Source organism: Mixophyes fleayi, chromosome 7 (genome assembly GCF_038048845.1).
Source record: "Mixophyes fleayi isolate aMixFle1 chromosome 7, aMixFle1.hap1, whole genome shotgun sequence".
Lineage (NCBI taxonomy): Eukaryota > Metazoa > Chordata > Amphibia > Anura > Limnodynastidae > Mixophyes > Mixophyes fleayi.
In genome coordinates, this window is record NC_134408.1 from 153,407,773 (window position 1) to 153,431,743 (window position 23,971).

General features: G+C 44.7%; 1 protein-coding gene across 1 annotated transcript; it reads right to left on the reverse strand.

Moving 5' to 3' along the window:
• Nucleotides 1-743: 743 nt before the first annotated feature.
• SCTR (secretin receptor) lies at nucleotides 744-23,971 on the reverse strand. The gene is made up of 13 exons (XM_075181221.1): nucleotides 23,772-23,971; nucleotides 16,699-16,807; nucleotides 14,851-14,958; nucleotides 14,519-14,622; nucleotides 13,510-13,607; nucleotides 13,292-13,424; nucleotides 12,629-12,782; nucleotides 10,290-10,350; nucleotides 8,863-8,932; nucleotides 7,826-7,917; nucleotides 6,826-6,964; nucleotides 3,508-3,549; nucleotides 744-1,629 (listed from the first exon to the last, which is right to left on the reverse strand). Exons 1-13 carry the CDS (start codon nucleotides 23,814-23,816, stop codon nucleotides 1,465-1,467), a joined length of 1,320 nt encoding a protein of 439 aa, XP_075037322.1. The 5' UTR covers nucleotides 23,817-23,971; the 3' UTR covers nucleotides 744-1,464.

A 23,971-nucleotide genomic window follows, 5' to 3' on the forward strand; every position in this document is an offset into this window, starting at 1 on the left:
TGAGAGTGAGCTTTCATCAGTCTAATGCAAGTTAGATCAAAGTCATTATCTGATTGGCTGGTGGAGGTTACAGCACATTAGTCAGACCTTTATTGCACTAAGCTCCGTAGATTTCTCTGTGTTCCCTCTGTAGGATCACGGAAGAATCCCTGTGGATCATTAGATCAGATCTGAGTGATCCTGACTTCTGCTTGTTGAACACACTTTAGAATAATGAGTTTATCTAGACAGCTGTGGAGGAGCCGGGACTACGTCAATCAGCCGCGTTCTGTCTGCAGTGACCAGTCCAGACTTGTAGACGTTCTCAAGCTGATTACAATATTTCCAAATCAAATCCACAAACAGGTTAACTCCCTGCTTAAAGAACTCAGTAAAATACAACTATGACAGACAGTAGGTCGTGGACTTGTAACGGTATCGCAATACATCACAATACTGCGTCTATAAAGTGTCAGGAGGACCGTGCTCAGCAAACCTGTGACACATGTGGCGGCTATAACCAACAGCGACACATGGCGGCTATAACCGTCAGCGACACATGGCGGCTATAACCGTCAGCGACACATGGCGGCTATAACCGACAGCGACACATGGCGGCTATAACCGACAGCGACACACGTGGCTATAACTGTCAGCGACACATGGCGGCTATAACCGTCAGCGACACATGGCGGCTATAACCGACAGCGACACATGGCGGCTATAACCGACAGCGACACATGTGGCTATAACCGACAGCGACTATAACCGTCAGCGACACATGGCGGCTATAACCGACAGCAACACATGTGGCTATAACCGACAGCAACTATAACCGACAGCGACTATAACCGACAGCGACTATAACCGACAGCGACACATGTGGCTATAACCGACAGCGACTATAACCGACAGCGACTATAACCGACAGCGACACATGGCGGCTATAACCGACAGCGACACATGTGGCTATAACCGACAGCGACTATAACTGACAGCGACACATGTGGCTATAACCGATAGCGACTATAACCGACAGCGACTATAACCGACAGCGACTATAACCGACAGTGACTATAACTGACAGCGACACACGCGGCTATAACCGACAGCGACACATAACTGACTCACTCCTACAATCTCCAGCTGACAATAACTGTACAAAGTTCTGGATGATTAGGGTTCAGTTCTATAGACACCAACCCCCAACGATTCATCTATTGCAGAGTAAGTGGGTGACTGTAGGGCCTCTTGCTGGGTGTAATCTTGACCCTAGTGCTCACCCCACCACTAGGGGCCGCTATCCTAGGGACTGTCCTAACTGAAATCTTCTGTTTTAGCCAATCCAGACGCACAGATCATGTTCTGGCCTCTAATCCATGGCGCGTCTGACGTTGATGAAGCGGCTGTGACGGTGAGAATCCATCTCTGGGTGATTACGTTGGATACTTGTCGGATACACTCTGGATCTGCCGTCAGATGAAACTAATTTTGCGGGGTTGAAGATTTGCGCTGGCTGCTCCGGCTGACTTGCGCTATCTGAGTGAGGACGCTCCCCCCGTTGCTCACACTCGAGTGCTTGTTCTGCTGTAACCAGAAGTATTTCCGCAGGTGATATCTGCGCCACTTTCTATGGATCTCAAATTGGACCTGGTGGATCAGGAGAGATCTATTAATCTGATGCAGAGATCCCAGCACCAGAAACAACAAAGGAATAAAGTCTGTTGTGTTATATTATGTACCCACAAATTATAAACATAGCGTTAAAATTATCAATAAAATAAACCAGGGAAACTAATATAATTTCAGGTCCCCCAGAGAACATAAAACACAACCCAAAGGGGATTTACTTATGTTTGGAAAAACCTCACTAGGTCGTTTCCTACATCTCCTTCTATATTAACTTCTTAACAATCAGGAGAGTGATGTTATTCACTCCCTGAAGGCTGCAGCTAAACACATATAATGTGCAAAAAGATAAGAAAAGAGGAAAGAAGAGAAGTGTATATATAGGAGGACACTCCGGGATGTAATAGATTTAATATATTTAGAAGGTTTATTGATATACATTAAAAATAAATAAATCCACCTGGTTGAAAATGGAAAGTAGCGAAATAATGGGTAAAAGACAAATAACAAATTGTGTGTATGAAGTGTACAGAATGTAGTATTACTCTGCACACGTTCCACTGTCTCTTAATTATAATATATTAAACAGAACCAATATTATGAATATAGTTGACTCCACATTTTTAGTGTAAAAAAATTTCAATTCTCATATAGGGAGTTAAAATATTTCCCCACTTGTGGCTCAGGGTATAGTTTCTTAGCCTCCAGCTGACAGAAATCAGTATTGTTATTATTATTATTACCATTTATTTATATAGCGCCACTAATTCCTCAGCGCTATACAGAGAACTCACATCAGTCCCTGCCCCATTGGAGCTTACAGTCTAAATTCCCTAATACACACACACAGACAGACAGGCAGAGAAACAGAGACTAGGGAACAATTTGATAGCAGCCAATTAACCTACCAGTATGTTTTTGGAGTGTGGGAGGAAACCGGAGCACCCAGAGGAAACCCACACAAACACGGGGAGAACATACAAACTCCACACAGATAAGGACATGGTCGGGAATTGAACTCATGACCCAAGTGCTGTGAGGCCGAAGTGCTAACCACTGAGCCACCGTGCTGCCCACAGTAGTCCACAAAGTGTCTACAATGTCCATGGAAGAGTAAGATTCTGCTTAGACTGAGGTTCTAAGAATCCACTAATGATTTGTATAATTGGTTCCCAGTTAATCGTTAGTTGTACAAAATGAAAATAGAAAGCAAAAGAAACCCTATGATAAGGGAGTGACCTGCTGGCTGTCTATAAGGAAATCTAACCTGTGGCGCTGTAAACGGTCTCCATTCAGTACAATGAACGCTGGCGGTACAAGCGCTATTATAGGGTGAGTCGCTGACGGCCTGAAATGGTTCTGAGCTTTGTCACTATTCAAAAGATAGAGGAAACAAATAGAGATAGATAGAAACAACGACGACGTGCGTTTCACCAGGGATCTGTCTCAAGGCAAAGAAAGAACCGTAGCGAACGAACCCTTTTGTTATTTTTTTAAAAAAAATTAATTTGCTCCTTTCCATTTTCAACCAGGTGGATTAATTTATTTTTAATGTACCAATAAAACGTATAAATATTTTAAGCCTATTACATCCCGGAGTGTCCTCCTATATATATATATATATATATACACACACTTCTTGTCTTTCCTCTTTTTTGTTTTTTTTACAATCCAAAGGTGACAAGAAATATGTAAGAATAGCGGATATATCATCAGGGAATATATATATATATATATATATATATATATATATATATATATATATATATATATAGTGATTATAAGTCTTATACATACATAGTATACATTATATTTTACACCTCAGTTTTTTGGCCCCACAATCCCGCACTCTTATCACTATGGATGTTACTTGCAGGACACAACGACATCTCTCCTTACCTCACCATTGAGGAAACAATACAGCACGGCCACCACAAAGCCCTATAAAAAATACACAACACAGTGAGAAAACCTTAATTTGCTATTTGTAGTAGAGTCGCCCCGGGAGGCGCCAGGGCAGTAAATGTATGAGGCTTCTCTGATATCAGATCTAATGTTAAACAATCTCCTAAATTAATGTTATCATTTGAAAGACAGAATTAAAGATGAACTATATCTGCTCTTTTTAACAAATAGCAAAATGATTTCTCCAGATGTCAGACATATCATTATTATAGTACAATTACATGAATGCTGATAACTGGGGAGAAGGGAGAAGCCAGACACACAGCATATGTACAACTAGGATTTATTCCTCAGATCATCACATTATTATAACGCAATATGACGTAATATTCTAATTACACTGTGACGTCACATTGTAGATCAAGCTGAACCTCAGCATCTATATCAGTGACGAGACAACAGATCTCAGAGCCACAGTAAAAGAAGGCTGCAGTCTTCATTTCCACCACTAGAGGGAGCCCATGTATTGTTCTGTACCATCTAGTGCAGGCCTGTCCAACCTGCGGCCCTCCAGATGTTGTGAAACTACAAGTCCCAGCATGCCCTTCCAGCTATCAACAGGTTGTCTACTGGCAAAGCATGCTGGGGCTTGTAGTTTTACAACACCTGGAGGGCTGCAGGTTGGACAGATCTGATCTAGTGCTTTAGGGACCAGTCCTGACTACTGGGATTCCTTCTGCAGCACAGTCCACAGACAGGTCCCATTTCATCTATAAATTAGGTGTAAATACTGAATGGTGAAAAAAAAAATTCCCTCCTATTTCAAAATATGAAATTAATACAGGTCAACAAATACAACATCCATTAAACCAAGTGACAAAATGTTGAATTTCAAAATAATGTCCAACAAACGTGTGAATATTCTGTGTGTTCTCCTGTTATAAAGATGATTTATTCCTCTTTCCCTCAGGGAAACACGTACAATAAAACAATGAAAATACATCACAGTGACGACCGCGGCTTATTTTGTATTCAAAATTATAAACGATGCAAAACAACACTAAAGGTTTTATAAAAGTGCCAATAAGATAAAAAATTAAATAAATTACCATTTATTAGGATCTCTTATAATGACTGTGCCCTGGATAACATGTTCTATCAATTCTCTTTGATTCTGGGGAAGCACAATCAGATATTTACTACTAACCAGGTGCAATGTAAATGCTGCTTCATGTATAGACCACAGGATCTCTGCTGGTACCTTGCAGTACACAGTATGTTTTATATGTTGGCTTCAGGTAAGAAATAACACTTTAGTAAAATAAATATACAAATGTTCTTTATTACCAGAAAACAAATGGATAAAACATTTCAGTACCCAATTCTCCTGCAGCCTCCGCTCCCTGTACAGATGTACTCTTACCCACTGAGCCGTAAAACACAGGTACGTAGGTGATGCGATCCTCTGCAGTGCAGAATAGCCGATTGCCGGCATCTTCTCACGGTCCTGCGGGTCCCAGAGGATTTCATCTTTCAGGGTATCGGGTCCCCACTTCCACCAACATATTTCGATTGTTAAAATCTTTATCAAGGTTTGAGGGTGATCTGAATAGTTCCAGTTTTTAACCTCTTAGGGGCCAATCCTAATGTTTTTAGCACATATGTATACAATCAGCGTTATACACTGACGTCATCACTAACTTCACTTTTGTAAAGAATGAGTTGCTATAGGCAACATCTCCACTTTTCAAACCTGTAGTTTAGTAAATATCCCCCCCAGTGTTGTTGTGGATCGTTTATAATAATGGATACAAAAGAAGCCGCGGTCGGCCCTGTGATGTTTTGTATTGTTTTATTTTACATGTTTCACTGAGGGAAAGAGGAATGAATGACGTTATAAGAAGAGGACGCACATTCCCGAGAACGTCCAGAATATTCACACGGTTGTTGGAAGTTACTTTGAAACTGGATATATTGTCACTTGGTTTAATGGATGATGTATTTGTTGAACTGTATTGATTCACTATTTTCAAATAGGAGGAATATTTATGTTTCTTCATAAGTGCTATTTATACCTAATTTCTGTCTTGTTATAGTGGAGATTGGTCGGACGATCACCTGCGCTGCGCACGGCTTCAGGTGATAGAAGCTCAATCTATATAATAATTTTCTTTGATCTGTCCCATTTCTTAGCCTATGTCTGTAATATTTATCGCTATTCCAGGTATATTCTCTGCACAAATATTCAGTAAAATAAGTTAGTGATATAATATGTCTCGCTCCTTACACCGCCGCGCTCTGTATACCGTCACGCTCCTTACACCACCACGCTCCTTACACCGCCGCGCTCTGTATACCGTCACGCTCCTTACACCACCACGCTCCTTACACCGCCGCGCTCTGTATACCGTCACGCTCCTTACACCACCACGCTCCTTACACCGCCGCGCTCTGTATACCGTCACGCTCCTTACACCACCACGCTCCTTACACCGCCGCGCTCTGTATACCGTCACGCTCCTTACACCACCACGCTCCTTACACCACCACGCTCCTTACACCGCCGCGCTCTGTATACCGTCACGCTCCTTACACCACTACGCTCCTTATACCGCCGCGCTCTGTATACCGTCACGCTCCTTACACCGCCATGCTCCTCATACCGTCACGCTCCTTACGCCACCACGCTCCTTACACCGCCGCGCTCCTCATACCGGCGCGCTCCTTACGCCGCCGCGCTCCTTACACCGTCGCGCTCCTCGTACCGTCGCGCTTCTTACACGGCCGCGCTCCTCACACCGCCGCGCTCCTTACAACGCCACGCTCCTTATACCGCCGCGCTCTGTATACCGTCACGCTCCTTACACCGCCATGCTCCTCATACCGGCGCGCTCCTTACGCCGTCACGCTCCTTACACCGCCATGCTCCTCATACCGGCGCGCTCCTTACACCGCCACGCTCCTTATACCGCCGCGCTCTGTATACCGTCACGCTCCTTACACCGCCATGCTCCTCACACCGCCGCGCTCCTCGTACCGCTACACTCCTTACACTGCCTCGCTCCTTCCACCGCTACGCTCCTTATACCGTCACCCTCGCTCTACTGTGGCTTCTTTTTTAATCTTGCATCAGGGACCATAGTAATAATATAATTTTTGTTCCTCTACTATGACATTAAACAGCAGCTGCACGAACCGTCACTGAATTGTGTATTGTCCCCATACAGTTCCCGCCAACAGTTTTGTACAGAAGTCTCCCCCTTACACGCACACCCGATGCTTCCAGTCTATGTGATGAAGATGGAGAATCACCTGGAAGGACCCGAGGGCCAGCTCGAAGGACAGACGAATCTCCACCGTCCGGCTGCTGACATCTTCTGGGAAGAAGGCGAAGATGATGTAATGTACCCCAAAAAGCGGGATCAGGAGGAGCGTCGACCGCGCCAGTCTCCTGCAGAGAATAACACAGTATAAGAGGGTCCCGTCACTCACAGGTCTGGGGGTGGCACGTATAACATACAATTATACACTGTATCACTGTACCCCAGACTGTATCACTGTACCCCATATTATATAACTGTACCCCATATTGTATAACTGTACCCCATGTTATATAACTGTACCCCAGACTGTATCGCTGTACCCCATATTATATAACTGTACCCCATTATATAACTATACCCCAGACTGTATCACTGTACCCCATATTATATAACTGTACCCCATGTTATATAACTGTACCCCAGACTGTATCGCTGTACCCCATATTATATAACTGTACCCCATATTATATAACTGTACCTCATATTATGTAACTTTACCTCATATTATATAACTGTACCCCATAATATATAACTGTACCCCAGACTATATCACTATACCCCAGACTGTATCACTGCACCCCATATTATATAACTGTACCCCATATTATATAACTGTACCCCAGACTGTATCACTGTACCCCATATTATATAACTGTACCCCATATTATATAACTGTACCCCAGACTGTATCACTGTACCCCATATTATATAACTGTACCCCAAATTATATAACTGTACCCCAGACTGTATCGCTGTACCCCATATTATATAACTGTACCCCATATTATATAACTGTACCCCATATTATATAACTGTACCCCAGACTGTATCGCTGTACCCCATATTATATAACTGTACCCCACCATCTACACGTAAGATCACATAATATGTTACTATGACAGGACTCATTTTGATCTATGTAGGTGAATAGAGAAACCCCAAGTTCTCACCATACATAAGAAGAGAGAAGGGGTTTTGGGGTCACCTACTTGTACTGACTGAAATCATTTCCCCAAACATCCGACGTCCTCAGTTTCTTCATCAGAATTCGGATGATTCTCACGAAGAGGATGAAGTTTATCTGGAAGAGACAAACTGATCAGAACCAGATCCAGCCATCGATGTGCTGACAGTATTATCACTGACATTAGGAATCATTCTGTGACCTGCACAGCGGGGGAGTCACTCACCCCAAAGTACTACACCCCAAATTACTACACCCCAATTACTAGACCCCAAGTACTACACCCCAAGTACTACACCCCAAATTACTACAACCCAATTACTAGACCCCAATTACTAGACCCCAAGTACTACACCCCAAGTACTACACCCCAATTACTACACCCCAAATTACTACAACCCAATTACTAGACCCCAAGTACTACACCCCAAATTACTACACCCCAAGTACTACAACCCAATTACTAGACCCCAAGTACTACACCCCAAGTACTACACCCCAAATTACTACACCCCAAGTACTACAACCCAATTACTAGACCCCAAGTACTACAACCCAATTACTACACCCCAAGTACTACACCCCAAGTACTACACCCCAAATTACTACAACCCAATTACTAGACCCCAAGTACTACACCCCAAATTACTACACCCCAAGTACTACAACCCAATTACTAGACCCCAAGTACTACACCCCAAGTACTACACCCCAAATTACTAGACCCCAAGTACTACAACCCAATTACTACACCCCAAGTACTACAACCCATTACTACACCCCAAGTACTACCAAACCAGCAGGGCTGCCCACAAACACTGTTATAAAGTGGTGAACGGTCACCTGGAGCCATCAGACTACTCGTGGAGCCTGGACAGGGGAACGTGTCCATTTTGATTCATCAGAAATAAAAATGTTGGCAAAATAAACATTGTAAGGACAAAGGGGCTCAGTGCTGTGAATCTGGGACATAGGGAGCTGTGTATAATCTTCAGTGTAAGAAGACACATAACTATTAATCTGATCAGGTGGAGTTATCAGACCATTGTCCGCTCCACTTACAAATATGGATATTATGACCGGTCCTCGGATTATCCACCATATACTGGCGTTAGAATTAATGTTCCAGCATCTGCAAGAGAAGTAAAACTATTATTAGGAGAAATTATTCATCGATACCTTAACTAATTGTAACAAAAGTTTAAAAAAAGAAAAACACCCAATTCCTGCTATTATTTTTCTGTTGCCTTATGGATGAAATACAGCATTTAACTTGTTCCCACATTATAAAGAATGATAGATCACTGAGGTGTTAGTGAAGGGGAGGAGTTATATACAGGGAGACTTGGGGTCACATGTTAACAAGGTGGGCTCCATGTAAATAGGGGGTATAAGGTGGGCTCCATGTAAATGGGGGGTATAAGGTGGGCTCCATGCAAATAGGGGGTATAAGGTGGGCTCCATGCAAATAGGGGGTATAAGGTGGGCTCCATGTAAATAGGGGGTATAAGGTGGGCTCCATGTAAATGGGGGGTATAAGGTGGGCTCCATGTAAATGGGGGGGTATATGGCGGGCTCCATGTAAATAGGAGGTATAAGATGGGCTCCATGTAAATAGGGGGGTATAAGGTGGGCTCCATGTAAATGGGGGGGTATATGGTGGGCTCCATGTAAATAGGGGGTATAAGGTGGGCTCCATGTAAATAGAGGGTATAAGGTGGGCTCCATGTAAATAGGGGGTATAAGGTGGGCTCCATGTAAATAGAGGGTATAAGGTGGGCTCCATGTAAATAGGGGAGTATAAGGTGGGCTCCATGTAAATAGGGGAGTATAAGGTGGGCTCCATGTAAATAGAGGGTATAAGGTGGGCTCCATGTAAATAGGGGAGTATAAGGTGGGCTCCATGTAAATAGGGGGTATAAGGTGGGCTCCATGTAAATAGAGGGTATAAGGTGGGCTCCATGTAAATAGGGGAGTATAAGGTGGGCTCCATGTAAATAGGGGAGTATAAGGTGGGCTCCATTTAAACAGGGGGTATAAGGTGGGCTCCGTGTAAATAGGGGGTATAAGGTGGGCTCCATGTAAATGGGGGGGGGGGGGTATAAGGTGGGCTCCATGTAAATGGGGGGTATATGGTGGGCTCCATGTAAATGGGGGGTATATGGTGGGCTCCATGTAAATGGGGGGTATATGGTGGGCTCCATGTAAATGGGGGGTATATGGTGGGCTCCATGTAAATGGGGGGGTATATGGTGGGCTCCATGTAAATAGGGGGTATAAGATGGGCTACAAGCAGTATAAGGGTAACACATAATTAGATTAGTACAGGTTACACTATGTGGTAAGTGAGGAGTGTCATAACGAGGGTGATATATAATGGGATTCATACACCAGGCGGTGAAGTGTGTTATAAAGAGGGTTATACTGAGGGGGCGCAGTCACTGGTTTTGTTAATATGAACCTGACACACAATCCAGGAGAAGTCTCACCCAATGTTCTCATACAAGTGACGGCAGACAGACCAGGCGATAATGAAGACCAGGGGAGACCCTGCAACATAGAGATAGTAATAAGCTGCAACCCACTCACCCCCTATCCACAGCCAGTACCAGTACTCACCCCCCCCTCCACAGCCAGTACCAGTACTCACCCCCACTCCACAGGCAGTACCAGTACTCACCCCCCCTCCACAGCCAGTACCAGTACTCACCCCCACTCCACAGGCAGTACCAGTACTCACCCCCCCTCCACAGCCAGTACCAGTGCTCACCCCCCCCTCCACAGCCAGTACCAGTACTCACCCCCCCCCTCCACAGCCCCCTCTACAGCCGGTATCAGTACTCACACCCCCTCCACAGCCGGTACCAGTACTCACCCCCCCCCCTTCACAGCCAGTACCAGTACTCACCCCCCCTCCACAGCCCCCTCTACAGCCGGTATCAGTACTCACCCCCCTCCACAGCCAGTACCAGTACTCACCCCCCCTCCACAGGCAGTACCAGTACTCACCCCCCCTCCACAGCCAGTACCAGTGCTCACCTCCCCCCCTCCACAGCCAGTACCAGTACTCACCCCCCCCTCCACAGCCCCCTCTACAGCCGGTATCAGTACTCACACCCCCTCCACAGCCAGTACCAGTACTCACACCCCCTCCACAGCCCCCTCTACAGCCGGTATCAGTACTCACCCCCCTCCACAGCCAGTACCAGTACTCACCCACACCTCCACAGCCCCCTCTACAGCCGGTATCAGTACTCACCCCCCCTCCACAGCCAGTACCAGTACTCACCCCCCTCCACAGCCCCCTCTACAGCCGGTATCAGTACTCACACCACCTCCACAGCCAGTACCAGTACTCACCCCCCTCCACAGCCAGTACCAGTGCTCACCTCCCCTCCACAGGCAGTACCAGTGCTCACCCCCCCCTCCACAGGCAGTACCAGTACTCACCCCCCCCCTCCACAGGCAGTACCAGTACTCACCCCCCCTCCACAGGCAGTACCAGTACTCACCCCCCTCCCTCCACAGGCAGTACCAGTGCTCACCCCCCCCCCTCCACAGGCAGTACCAGTACTCACCCCCCCTCCACAGGCAGTACCAGTACTCACCCCCCTCCACAGGCAGTACCAGTGCTCACACCCCCTCCACAGCCAGTACCAGTGCTCACCCCCCCTCCACAGGCAGTACCAGTACTCACCCCCCCCTCCACAGGCAGTACCAGTACTCACCCCCCTCCCTCCACAGCCAGTACCAGTGCTCACCTCCCCCCCTCCACAGCCAGTACCAGTACTCACCCCCCCTCCACAGCCCCCTCTACAGCCGGTATCAGTACTCACACCCCCTCCACAGCCAGTACCAGTACTCACACCCCCTCCACAGCCCCCTCTACAGCCGGTATCAGTACTCACCCCCCTCCACAGCCAGTACCAGTACTCACACCCCCTCCACAGGCAGTACCAGTACTCACCCCCCCTCCACAGACAGTACCAGTACTCACCCCCCTCCCTCCACAGGCAGTACCAGTGCTCACCCCCCCCCCCCTCCACAGGCAGTACCAGTACTCACCCCCCCTCCACAGGCAGTACCAGTACTCACCCCCCTCCACAGGCAGTACCAGTGCTCACACCCCCTCCACAGCCAGTACCAGTGCTCACCCCCCCTCCACAGGCAGTACCTGTGCTCCCCCCCCCCCTCCACAGGCAGTACCAGTGCTCACACCCCCTCCACAGGCAGTACCAGTACTCACCCCCCCCCTCCACAGGCAGTACCAGTACTCATCCCCCCTCCACAGGCAGTACCAGTGCTCACCCCCCCCTCCACAGCCAATACCAGTACTCACCCCCCCCCCCTCCACAGGCAGTACCTGTGCTCCCCCCCCCCTCCACAGGCAGTACCAGTACTCACCCCCCCCCTCCACAGCCAGTACCAGTACTCACCCCCCCTCCACAGGCAGTACCAGTACTCACCCCCCTCCACAGGCAGTACCAGTGCTCACCCCCCCCCCTCCACAGGCAGTACCAGTGCTCACCCCCCCTCCACAGGCAGTACCAGTGCTCACCCCCCCCCCCCCCCTCCACAGGCAGTACCAGTGCTCACACCCCTCCACAGCCAGTACCAGTACTCACCCCCCCTCCACAGGCAGTACCAGTGCTTACCCCCCCCCCCCCCTCCACAGGCAGTACCAGTACTCACCCCCCCCCCCCCCCCCCCCCTTCACAGGCAGTACCAGTACTCACCCTCCCTCCACAGGCAGTACCAGTACTCACCCGCTCCCTCCACAGGCAGTACCAGTACTCACCCCCCCTCCACAGGCAGTACCAGTACTCACCCCATCCCAGGGCAATGTACCAGCAGAAATACTTCCACTCGGAGAAGAAGGACACGACGAGCAGGGTGTGCAGGTACAGACCCTCCACCAGGAGCCAGCTGTAATTGGCCATGATGCAATATTGGAAGAAAATCATGACGTAGTTACAGTCCTTCTGCAGAGAGAACGCACAGGCTATAATCTCCGAGGACATTATATACACTATTCACCCATTATCAGAAGCAGCTTCCAGAGAGTAGGAACTTTTCTATAAATACTCATAATTAACACTCAACCGAATACTACATCCAACAGTAATAACACTGTATTATATGTACGACCACAGATGGAGACACACAGGGGTATAATTACTAAACTGCGGCTCTGAAAAGTGGAGATGTTGCCTATAGCAACCAATCAGGTTCTAGTTATCATTTATTTAGTACATTCTGCAAGATGACAGCTACAATCTGACTGGTTGCTATAGGCAACATCTCCACTTTTACAAACCAGCAGTTTAGTGACTACACCCCTGAGCCTTTACCTTTAATATCCTCCAATACAGACATATAGGAGGGGTCACATAATGACACATAAGTACATCACTGTCTTATGGTTACTGCTAGAGGCCCTCACCCCCCAGCTCCTGGCCCTGGATGAGGAGTAGGCTGCCTGGTGACTTACCAAGTACACACTACAGTGCTCGATGTCATCCATGGAGAAGAGCACGGCGTCCTTGATGAAGATGGACATAGCGCGCAGGATGAAGGAGGAGAACAGGTGCATGTGGATGTAGTTCCGGGTACAACGCAGCCGTCTGCGGACAGAGGAGAGAAGATGAAGGACTTTATTACTAGCCAGAAAGAACATTCTCCCCACAAACGTCTACTCTGAGTACTCACCGGAAGGACAGCAGAATAATTAAGGCCAGAGATAGAGAGGTGAGAGACGTTCCATAGCCCACCGTGTAGAGGGTCTTCAGGTGCATGTAATATTCCTGCTGTAAAACACATGCGCTACTGTCAGCTCCTCTCCCTCACAGTCTGGACAATAAAATGTCATCACATTAAATCCTTTACTTTGTGAACACACAAATCACACTAACCCATAAACAGCTAAAGAGAGACACAAACTTCACTGTGACCCTCAACAGATCATCATAAAACACTGGAGATGAATTGTAAATAGTTGTTTGTAGAATTCCTGCTTGTCCGCTGGAGAATCCCACCTACCGGTATGGAGTGAACTAAAGAGGTGCTAGTCGGCCGTTCACAGCTCTCTCCCATAGTCTGAGCTCCCGGTGGGCTGCCTAGCAATGCCTTAGTACATCAGTCAGGGGTAATAAGAGTGGGGGTCTCTGAAAGGCCAACTACAGTCTCATAAAACTCACTTCAACCACCTCAGCTGGATTCTCCTGCGCACAACTAGGGGACAGATAGTAAAACATTATGTTCTTGTCATCTTATTATTGGATATCAGAAAACATTAACATAAGATTATATGAAAACAATTATTATAAATGCTGCGTTTTCATCAGGTGAACTTATGTCTCTAAACTATTAAAACAAATCCACACAGAAATAAGGGCGGACTTGAAGAATCTGCAGGTTCTCTTCTGTAACCAAATTTACTGGGAGCAGAAAAATGAACAACAACAGTTTACAAATCATATAATTATCAACTGGCAGATTGCAATGAAATATTAGGAAGATCATTTAAGAAATAACATATTTTAAAACCTTTCATCCCTCAACAATTTTAATACTAATTGTAGTATGAATTAGATCAGACATTTAGAATGAAAAATAAAGAGTATATTGAGGACTGTGGGAGAATCCGCATACGACCCCCAGTCCCGGCACAGTCTACACCATATGAATCGTGTCCCTATGACCACTGAACATCACTTACTACGTCTTCATACTCGGTGTCATTGATGTTGTACTCGCAGGCAACGTGCACTGGTGGGAAAGCCGCAGACCACCCTCTCTCTGTACAGTTACGGTGCACGGTTCCTGCACAATTATACAATATACTGTAAGGAAGTACCCAGCATGGAAACAAGGCTTATAACAGCCATCTGATTGTAATATAACGACATTACATCATGAATACTCTAAACAATATCTGACATTATTATTATTATTATTATATCCACTTCACACTGTGGAGAAAATTATCTATATGTTGTCTATATAACCCATTGATATCATATACATTGTAATCACTGACTCTGTACTTACCTTTAATACCAGTAATAAGTTGCAGGATCTCTGGGCAAGGAATGGACACAGTATGTCCGAGAGGGGTAGATGGCCAGCAGCTGAGATTGTCCCACATCCCTGCACATCCTGCAACAATCAATAATCAATAATCACAGACTCTTCCTCTTATCAATGCAGCGTGATCAGTATTGTCCATCATGGTAGGATATCATATAACATATATGTGTGAAATGTGTACAGTAATCCAAGGAGACCAATCAGCAATAAGATGTGATCACTCTATTGATAGATTAATGTAATTTATGGCACTGTGTCGTTCACATCTCAGTGCCTGCATATTATCCATACATTGTGTATACAGAGAAACTCCGTGTCTGCAGGTCCTCCACTATCAGCCATTATAGCGCCTGAACGGCGGCACGCCTAGTGCGTGTAATGTAGTGCACCAGTCTGCTCCATCTGTCTACCAATGTATAACACTGAATGATGGGGAATATGCTGTAAAGGACGAGGAACAGGAATGTGATTTGTCTGTAGGGTCGTCTGTCCTAGTGCTCCGTATTATTATATATTATAGCGCTATTTATTTCTCACTTTGCGCCTGTTCTAACAAGTAAGCGTGGGTCTGGTTCCTCTACTATAATTCCATGTTACATCTTCTTGTCCTGACAGTAGGACATTGTTTTGTCTGAAGATGTCTAATTTAAAAAAAAGTAGAATAAAAATTACTTTTTAAGGACATCTTTATAACCCAAATGTTTTCTATAATATTATGTATAAATATATATATTCTGTTCCCTTGTTATAGTATACCCCCAATGTGTCCGATCAGTTGTCCGCTCCCTCCCTCAGAAGCCTGAGTCTATGACAGGCTTGCAGTCTTCTAGGTAACAAATATTCTACACACAATGGTGGATTCATATGTAGGAGCAGTCCCTTAACTGACATGCTAAGGTTTGTAATTTAAGCTTTTTATCCAATGTCGGCAGCTATTTATTCACTGACATGGAGCTGTGGGATAACATTAATAACATACTAGAGGCAAACCAGCTTCAGTCCGAAAGCCGCACTTATTTTATGCTCCATAAATGTGAATGTCTGGTGGCACCAGGGACTAAAGCTGGATACAAACTAATGCAGGTAATGTGCAGATCACAACCGTCATATATCGCATTAGTGTGGACGCCTCACGATCATCTGTTATCATACAAAACACATTGCATCTGCTGATTTGGTTTTATAAACTTCCTAAAAATCACCATCAACGATGGAGCGATGTCGGACAAAATGTGGCAGTGTGCAGGCACTAACGACCAGCTGTGTAGGCAGATATCTGTACAGTGTACAGAGTCAGGATCTTCTTAGCAGATGGTTATGAGAGATGAAGACCACAGATCTGAAGGTAAATCGTGTAGGTGTGTACACATGGATCAGTATGGTCATCAGGACTATCAGTCGTTGGTGATATCGTTACAGATATCGCATCTGATATAAGATTACCTCGGTGTGTACCCAGCTTAGACGCAGGATAAACTACAGATGTCTCTGCAGAGTGAATGAAGGAATTCCCAGTCTCAGGACTGTCTGTATGATGACAAGTGAGATCTAAGGTCCAACCTTGGGGTGATGCTGTCTAGTACCCCCAGTATGTGTCAGGGGCACAGAAGTAGCTGATTACATGTCTGTCTCCTCCTCTACATACATCTATCACACTGAGGTCATGCAGTGCTGGAATGGACTGGAGGAGGGGGCTATAAATCAGAATGACCTCATGTTAGCGGGATATGAGGAGTCACCTGACACAAATCTGATTGTCAGCTCCAGGGGTTGTCAGGGTGACATACAGGTGCTATAACCAGAACTCACCCTCCGGCATCCAGCTTGTGTCATTGCTCTGGGCCAGGACCTCTGTGCACATCACCTCCGTCTTCCGCATTACCCCCAGCAAGTCACATGAGAGGTGAGCGCCCCCTAGCTGTGGAGAGAAGGAGCCCCAGGTAATTGTCAGCCATACACAGAGAAGACACATTTATAATAAGGCCACACATGGTGTTATAGACAGGACATCTGATAACGGGACACCTGAGAAATATAACACATCCCCCACCAATACTACTCCATGTCTCTCAGCCTGGCCCCTTACTGCTGATAGAGATTGTTTTATTTCTCTAAAACTAAATATAACAAAATGTTGCTAATTATTCTATGCTTCATTTGTTATGCTGCTCCTTCTTTCTGGTATGTTGGGTAGTTCCTCTACACCACCAGCAGAGGTCACTGTCATACTTCTAAACATTTTAAATGGTCGCAGAGGAAGATTTTTGTACACAGAGATATCTGGGCAGGTTATAAATACAAATGACAATGATGTTCTGCTCAGTGTCAAGCACAGAGAAGCACTAAGACTTGTATATATTATATATGGGGTGGCTGATGTAAACGCTGTGAGCCAGACACTTGGGGCCTGATTCATTAAGGATCTTAACTTAAGAAACTTCTTAATTCAGTCTCCTGGACAAAACCATGTTACAATGCAAGGGGTGCAAATTAGTTTTCTGTTTTGCACATAAGTTAAATACTGACTGTTATTTCATGTAACACACAAATAAGCTAAAAAAAAAGTATTTGTGTGATACATGAAAAAACAGTCAGTATTTAACTTATGTGCAAAATATAAAACTAATTTGCACCCCTTGCATTGTAACATGGTTTTGTCCAGGAGACTGAATTAAGAAGTTTCTTAAGTTAAGATCCTTAATGAATCAGGCCCTTTGGGATAATTTGATTCACACAAATATATGCATCAAACACTTACAGTTAATATATATACAGAGCTAATATAAAGGCACAGATCATATAATAACTCAGATCATATAATAACACAGATCATATAATACAGATCATATAACACAGAACATATAACATTGATCATATAGTAACACAAAGGTCATATAATAACACAGAGCATATAATACAGATCATATAACATTGATCATATAGTAACACATTTCATATAATAACTCAGATCATATAAAACAGATCATATAACATTGATCATATAGTAACACAGATCATATAATAACTCAGATCATATAACATAGATCATATAATAACACAGATCATATAATACAGATCATATAACACAGAACATATAACATTGATCATATAGTAACACAGGTCACATAATAACACAGAGCATATAATACAGATCATATAACATTGATCATATAGTAACACAGATCATATAATAACTCAGATCATATAATACAGATCATATAACATTGATCATATAGTAACACATTTCATATAATAACTCAGATCATATAACATAGATCATATAATAACACAGACCATATAATAACACAGATCATATAATAACACAGATCATATAACAACACATTTCATATAATAACTCAGATCATATAACATAGATCATATAATAACACAGATCATATAATAACATAGATCATATAATAACACAGATCATATAATAACATAGATCATATAATAACACAGATCATATAATAACACAGATCATATAATAACACAGACCATATATACCGGGCAGTCACCTAACTTAAGCACAAATTTACATTCATGCAGTTTGCGCTGTCCCTGATTCTTTCTTGCAGACGTTTTATTTGGACATTGAGCCCCAGAGATTGATGTAATCTTAGGGCTAAGAATCGAGTTTGGTGGCGGTTAACGCCGGTGATTTAGTGATCCAAACAGCCACATTTACTATAGGGCGGCTTGAGGCTTCAATTTAAAATGACTGGTGATGTCTGGCGGATTGAAAAAGCTAAACCACCGATGGTTTGGATGAAACCACCATCAAAACCGCCGTCCAAAAGGTAGCACAGGACAGTTTTAATACCTGCTTCAGAATAGCTGGATCGCTCAAACGCGCTGTTTGAACAATTTTGCCATTCTGAACATAAATGAAATTTAAATTATGCTGGCAATCATTATTTAATAAAGGGCAACATGAATTAAATATTAACTTAAAACTTAAAATTATTTAATTATTATATTATTCGGATAATATGTAATGACAAATTGTGCAACATAAATAATTATATGCACCATTAACAATCAGTTAATAATATTATATATTCACATTTCCCACTTAATTTAATGCTATAACAGTGTCCCTTTAAAAAAAATAAAAAAATCTCTCATAAGTTAATATTCAATTTATTTTGTTCCATTATCAATAAATAATGATTTTCCAAATAATTAAAATGTCAATGATGCTTTCTCTTCTGTTCTGAATGGCAAAATAGCCCAAACAGCAGCAGTTTCAGGAATCTCGCCATTCCCAACCAACTCTTTCATTTTGGCTGTTTGGACGGCTGTTTTGCAGCGGTTTTGAAAATCCAGCTTAGTAAATCCGGCTGTTTGTATGTTCATCATTGTTAAAATCGGAATGGAGGTTTGTAAAGTGGTGGTTTTGAAAAATGTCATTTCTGGCCATTTTAATGGCGGTTTGGGCTTTAGTAAATCAGTAAATTAGTAAATCGGTTTCAAAGTTGTCGAAAAAAATAGCCGAAAAGTGGCTGTAATAATGTACATGAAGTAAGACCTATAAGTCGTTGATAGAAAATCCTCTTTCCAGAGTCTTTGTAAGATTCAAATGGTAAATTGTGTGATATGTATGTGAATAATGATAATATTTTACCCATTCACATCCAATTACAGCGTATTCCCCATTGTTGCTTCTAATGATCCTATTCTAAGTATTCTATGTGTATATTGGAGACTCTGCTTATTATATTATCCACTATCCATCGTCTGTATCACTGACATTCATTGTAAGTAAGTTATACCTATCAATTCCCCATAACCTGGGCATTCAGCTCTTAGGTTTCTCTTTATATGGTTCAACTTGTTTAAAGAAAGAAAAATCATTTCTTTCTTTAGATACATTTTATGCTGAGATACAACCAGTGGAGAGAAGAGAATTCTGTCTCCGGACATGATGGAAGAGGAGGCGATGAGAACGATCCTTGTGTAGCCTAATACTACAGCGAACCCAGGTGAAGGCCAAGGACTACGTAAGAACCAATCTCTGGACCAAGGACTACGTTAGAAGGACCAATCTCTGGACCAAGGACTACGTAAGAAGGACCAATCTCTGGACCAAGGACTACGTAAGAAGGACCAATCTCTGGACCAAGGACTACGTAAGAAGGACCAATCTCTGGACCAAGGACTACGTAAGAAGGACCAATCTCTGGACCAAGGACTACGTAAGAAGGACCAATCTCTGGACCAAGGATGTTTGAAGGGCGTCAGACCCTTGATCTGCACAAAACTCCAGAGAAGCAGATGAGGAGATATTGATGGAGACTAATGTGCTAAAAACTGAGATTCTGGCTTTAAGAAGGAAATATAGACTGAGCTCTGACCAGATACTTGGTCCTGAGCAACAAATATCACTTTTCTAGATGCAGCCGGGAATCGTGATTATTTCCATTTCATAAGCAAAATAAATAATAAATTTTTCTTCCACAATTAACAGCATTATTTTTCCTTTTCACTTTTTATTAAGTTAACATCAGAAAGTGTCATATAGATGTATGGATATATTCTTGTCCTGTAATCTGTAGCTATTATAACTTTATAACATTATAATGGTAAGATGTATTTTCACTTAGCTGTGATGACATGATTCCCGTACCTCCAATTATCTGTGTTTAGACTGGATTTCTGCTCCACGTGCTCTATATACCCTGCTGTGCTCAACAAAGGGCAGATATTTGCCACAAATTGAAGAATATAAACTTGCAAAGATATTTGCCTGTGGAGGCTTCACTGGGAGCGAGTCACATACAGTTCATTGTCTACCATGACAGTGTCCACTAATTATACAAACCCAGAAAACTGGCACCACTCTGTGCTTTGTATAATAACACACGATACAGTGTAACAGCTACAAAACACAGATCTTAGACAGGTGAGAAGTCATTATACCGGGTTCTCCCCATCTCACCTCTTTCATTATTTTTATTTTAGGAATTTCAGTCATGTTTCTCCATAGTAACCCTTGTTACATTCTATGATATAAACCAGCATGATCCCATTATCCTAAGCAAACTTACAGAGACCCCCCGAAATGTTCTCACTACACACAGCAATGTACACTAACACTGTCTATCTCCCCCTCATATACACCGACCACCCTCTCCATATACACCGACCACCCTCTCCATATACACCGACCACCCTCTCCATATACACCGACCACCCTCTCTCCCCCCCTCATATACACCGACCACCCTCTCCATATACACCGACCACCCTCTCCATATACACCGACCACCCTCTCTCCCCCCCTCATATACACCGACCACCCTCTCCATATACACCGACCACCCTCTCCATATACACCGACCACCCTCTCTCCCCCCCTCATATACACCGACCACCCTCTCTCCCCATCATATACACCGACCACCCTCTCTATCCTCTCCATATACACCAACCACCCTCTCTCCCTCTCACATACACCGACCACCCTCTCTCCACCCTCATATACACCAACCACCCTCTCTCCCCATCATATACACCGACCACCCTCTCTATCCTCTCCATATACACCAACCACCCTCTCTATCCCGTATATACACCGACCACCCACTCTATCCCCCATATACACCGACCACCCTCTCCATATACACCGACCACCCTCTCTCCCCATCATATACACCGACCACCCTCTCTATCCTCTCCATATACACCAACCACCCTCTCTATCCCGTATATACACCGACCACCCTCTCTATCCCCCATATACACCGACCACCCTCTCTATCCCCCATATACACCGACCACCCTCTCCATATACACCAACCACCCTCTCTCCCCATCATATACACCGACCACCCTCTCTATCCTCTCCATATACACCAACCACCCTCTCTATCCCGTATATACACCGACCACCCTCTCTATCCCCCATATACACCGACCACCCTCTCTCCCTCTCACATACACCGACCACCCTCTCTCCACCCTCATATACACCAACCACCCTCTATCCCCCTCATATACACCGACCACCCTCTATCCCCCTCATATACACCGACCACCCTCTCTACCCTCTCCATATACACCGACCACCCTCTCTCCCCCCCTCATATACACCGACCACCCTCTCTCCCCATCATATACACCGACCACCCTCTCTCCCCCCCTCATATACACCGACCACCCTCTCTCCCCATCATATACACCGACCACCCTCTCTATCCTCTCCATATACACCAACCACCCTCTCTCCCTCTCACATACACCGACCACCCTCTCTCCACCCTCATATACACCAACCACCCTCTCTATCCCCCATATACACCGACCACCCTCTCTATCCCCCATATACACCAACCACCCTCTCTCCACCCTCATATACACCAACCACCCTCTCTCCCCATCATATACACCGACCACCCTCTCTATCCTCTCCATATACACCGACCACCCTCTCTCCACCCTCATATACACCAACCACCCTCTCTCCCCATCATATACACCGACCACCCTCTCTATCCTCTCCATATACACCAACCACCCTCTCTATCCCGTATATACACCGACCACCCACTCTATCCCCCATATACACCGACCACCCTCTCCATATACACCGACCACCCTCTCTCCCCATCATATACACCGACCACCCTCTCCATATACACCGACCACCCTCTCTATCCTCTCCATATACACCAACCACCCTCTCTATCCCCCATATACACCGACCACCCTCTCCATATACACCAACCACCCTCTCTCCCCATCATATACACCGACCACCCTCTCTATCCTCTCCATATACACCAACCACCCTCTCTATCCCGTATATACACCGACCACCCTCTATCCCCCTCATATACACCGACCACCCTCTCTATCCCCCATATACACCGACCACCCTCTCTATCCCCTATATACACCGACCACCCTCTATCCCCCTCATATACACCGACCACCCTCTCTATCCCCCATATACACCGACCACCCTCTCTATCCCCCATATACACCGACCACCCTCTCCATATACACCGACCACCCTCTCTCCCTCTCACATACACCGACCACCCTCTCTCCACCCTCATATACACCGACCACCCTCTCTATCCCCTATATACACCCACCACCCTCTCCAACCCCTCCATATACACCGACCATCCTCTCTCCCCCTCATATACACCCACCACCCTCTCTATCCCCCATATACACCCACCACCCTCTCTCCCCCTCATATACACCGACAACCCTCTCTATCCCCCATATACACCGACCACCCTCTCTATCCCCCATATACACCCACCACCCTCTCTATCCCCCATATACACCGACCACCCTCTCTATCCCCCATATACACCAGCTGCTTTCTGCAGTCAGTATACCCTAACACACCACACACTAATAAGAGTCAGTAAATGATCTCACTGTGCACACTGCGCCATGTAACTAATCTCATTCCCGCGTGTGATAAACAGACATTATAACACTTTCTATGTAGTTTTCCACAGAAAGAAATAAAATGTAACAAGAATTAAAACTGTATCTGTCACTGACGTCATAGTCAAAATATAATAATAATAAAAGGCTCTAAAATTAGCAGAATTATCTGTAGAGAGAAATATTATTCAACAAAACTAGAAGAATTCCAGACACATTCCCTATAACATATACAGTACAACTAAACCATCTGCAGTCACTACTGTATTAAATTACAAACATCTGTCCACTATTTATAGCACCGATTCGTATCCAGTGTAAATGTACATTATATTATACAACCTTCCTATCTAACGCTGCTCTCTGCATATGGGGAGATCTCACGGCCGCAGTAGATGGGGGATGGAGACTCTACAGGGTGATCTGTAATTATCAATACTAAGTTTAATCCAAACAGCTTGTGTGATACTTACAGGTAAAGTGACAGCAAGGAGTACTGCCAGGGTGAGAGTCCCCATGTTGGAGTTGTCTTCAGACTTTTACTCCCTGCCAGTAATCATCTTGTGGTCTTCAAGGGTCCTCATCTCCTGGCCAGTTGTGGGGAAGAGATCTCAGGTCAGCAATGAGGAGACAGCAGGACATTGATACCACACAGAGCACTGAGGATAGAAGT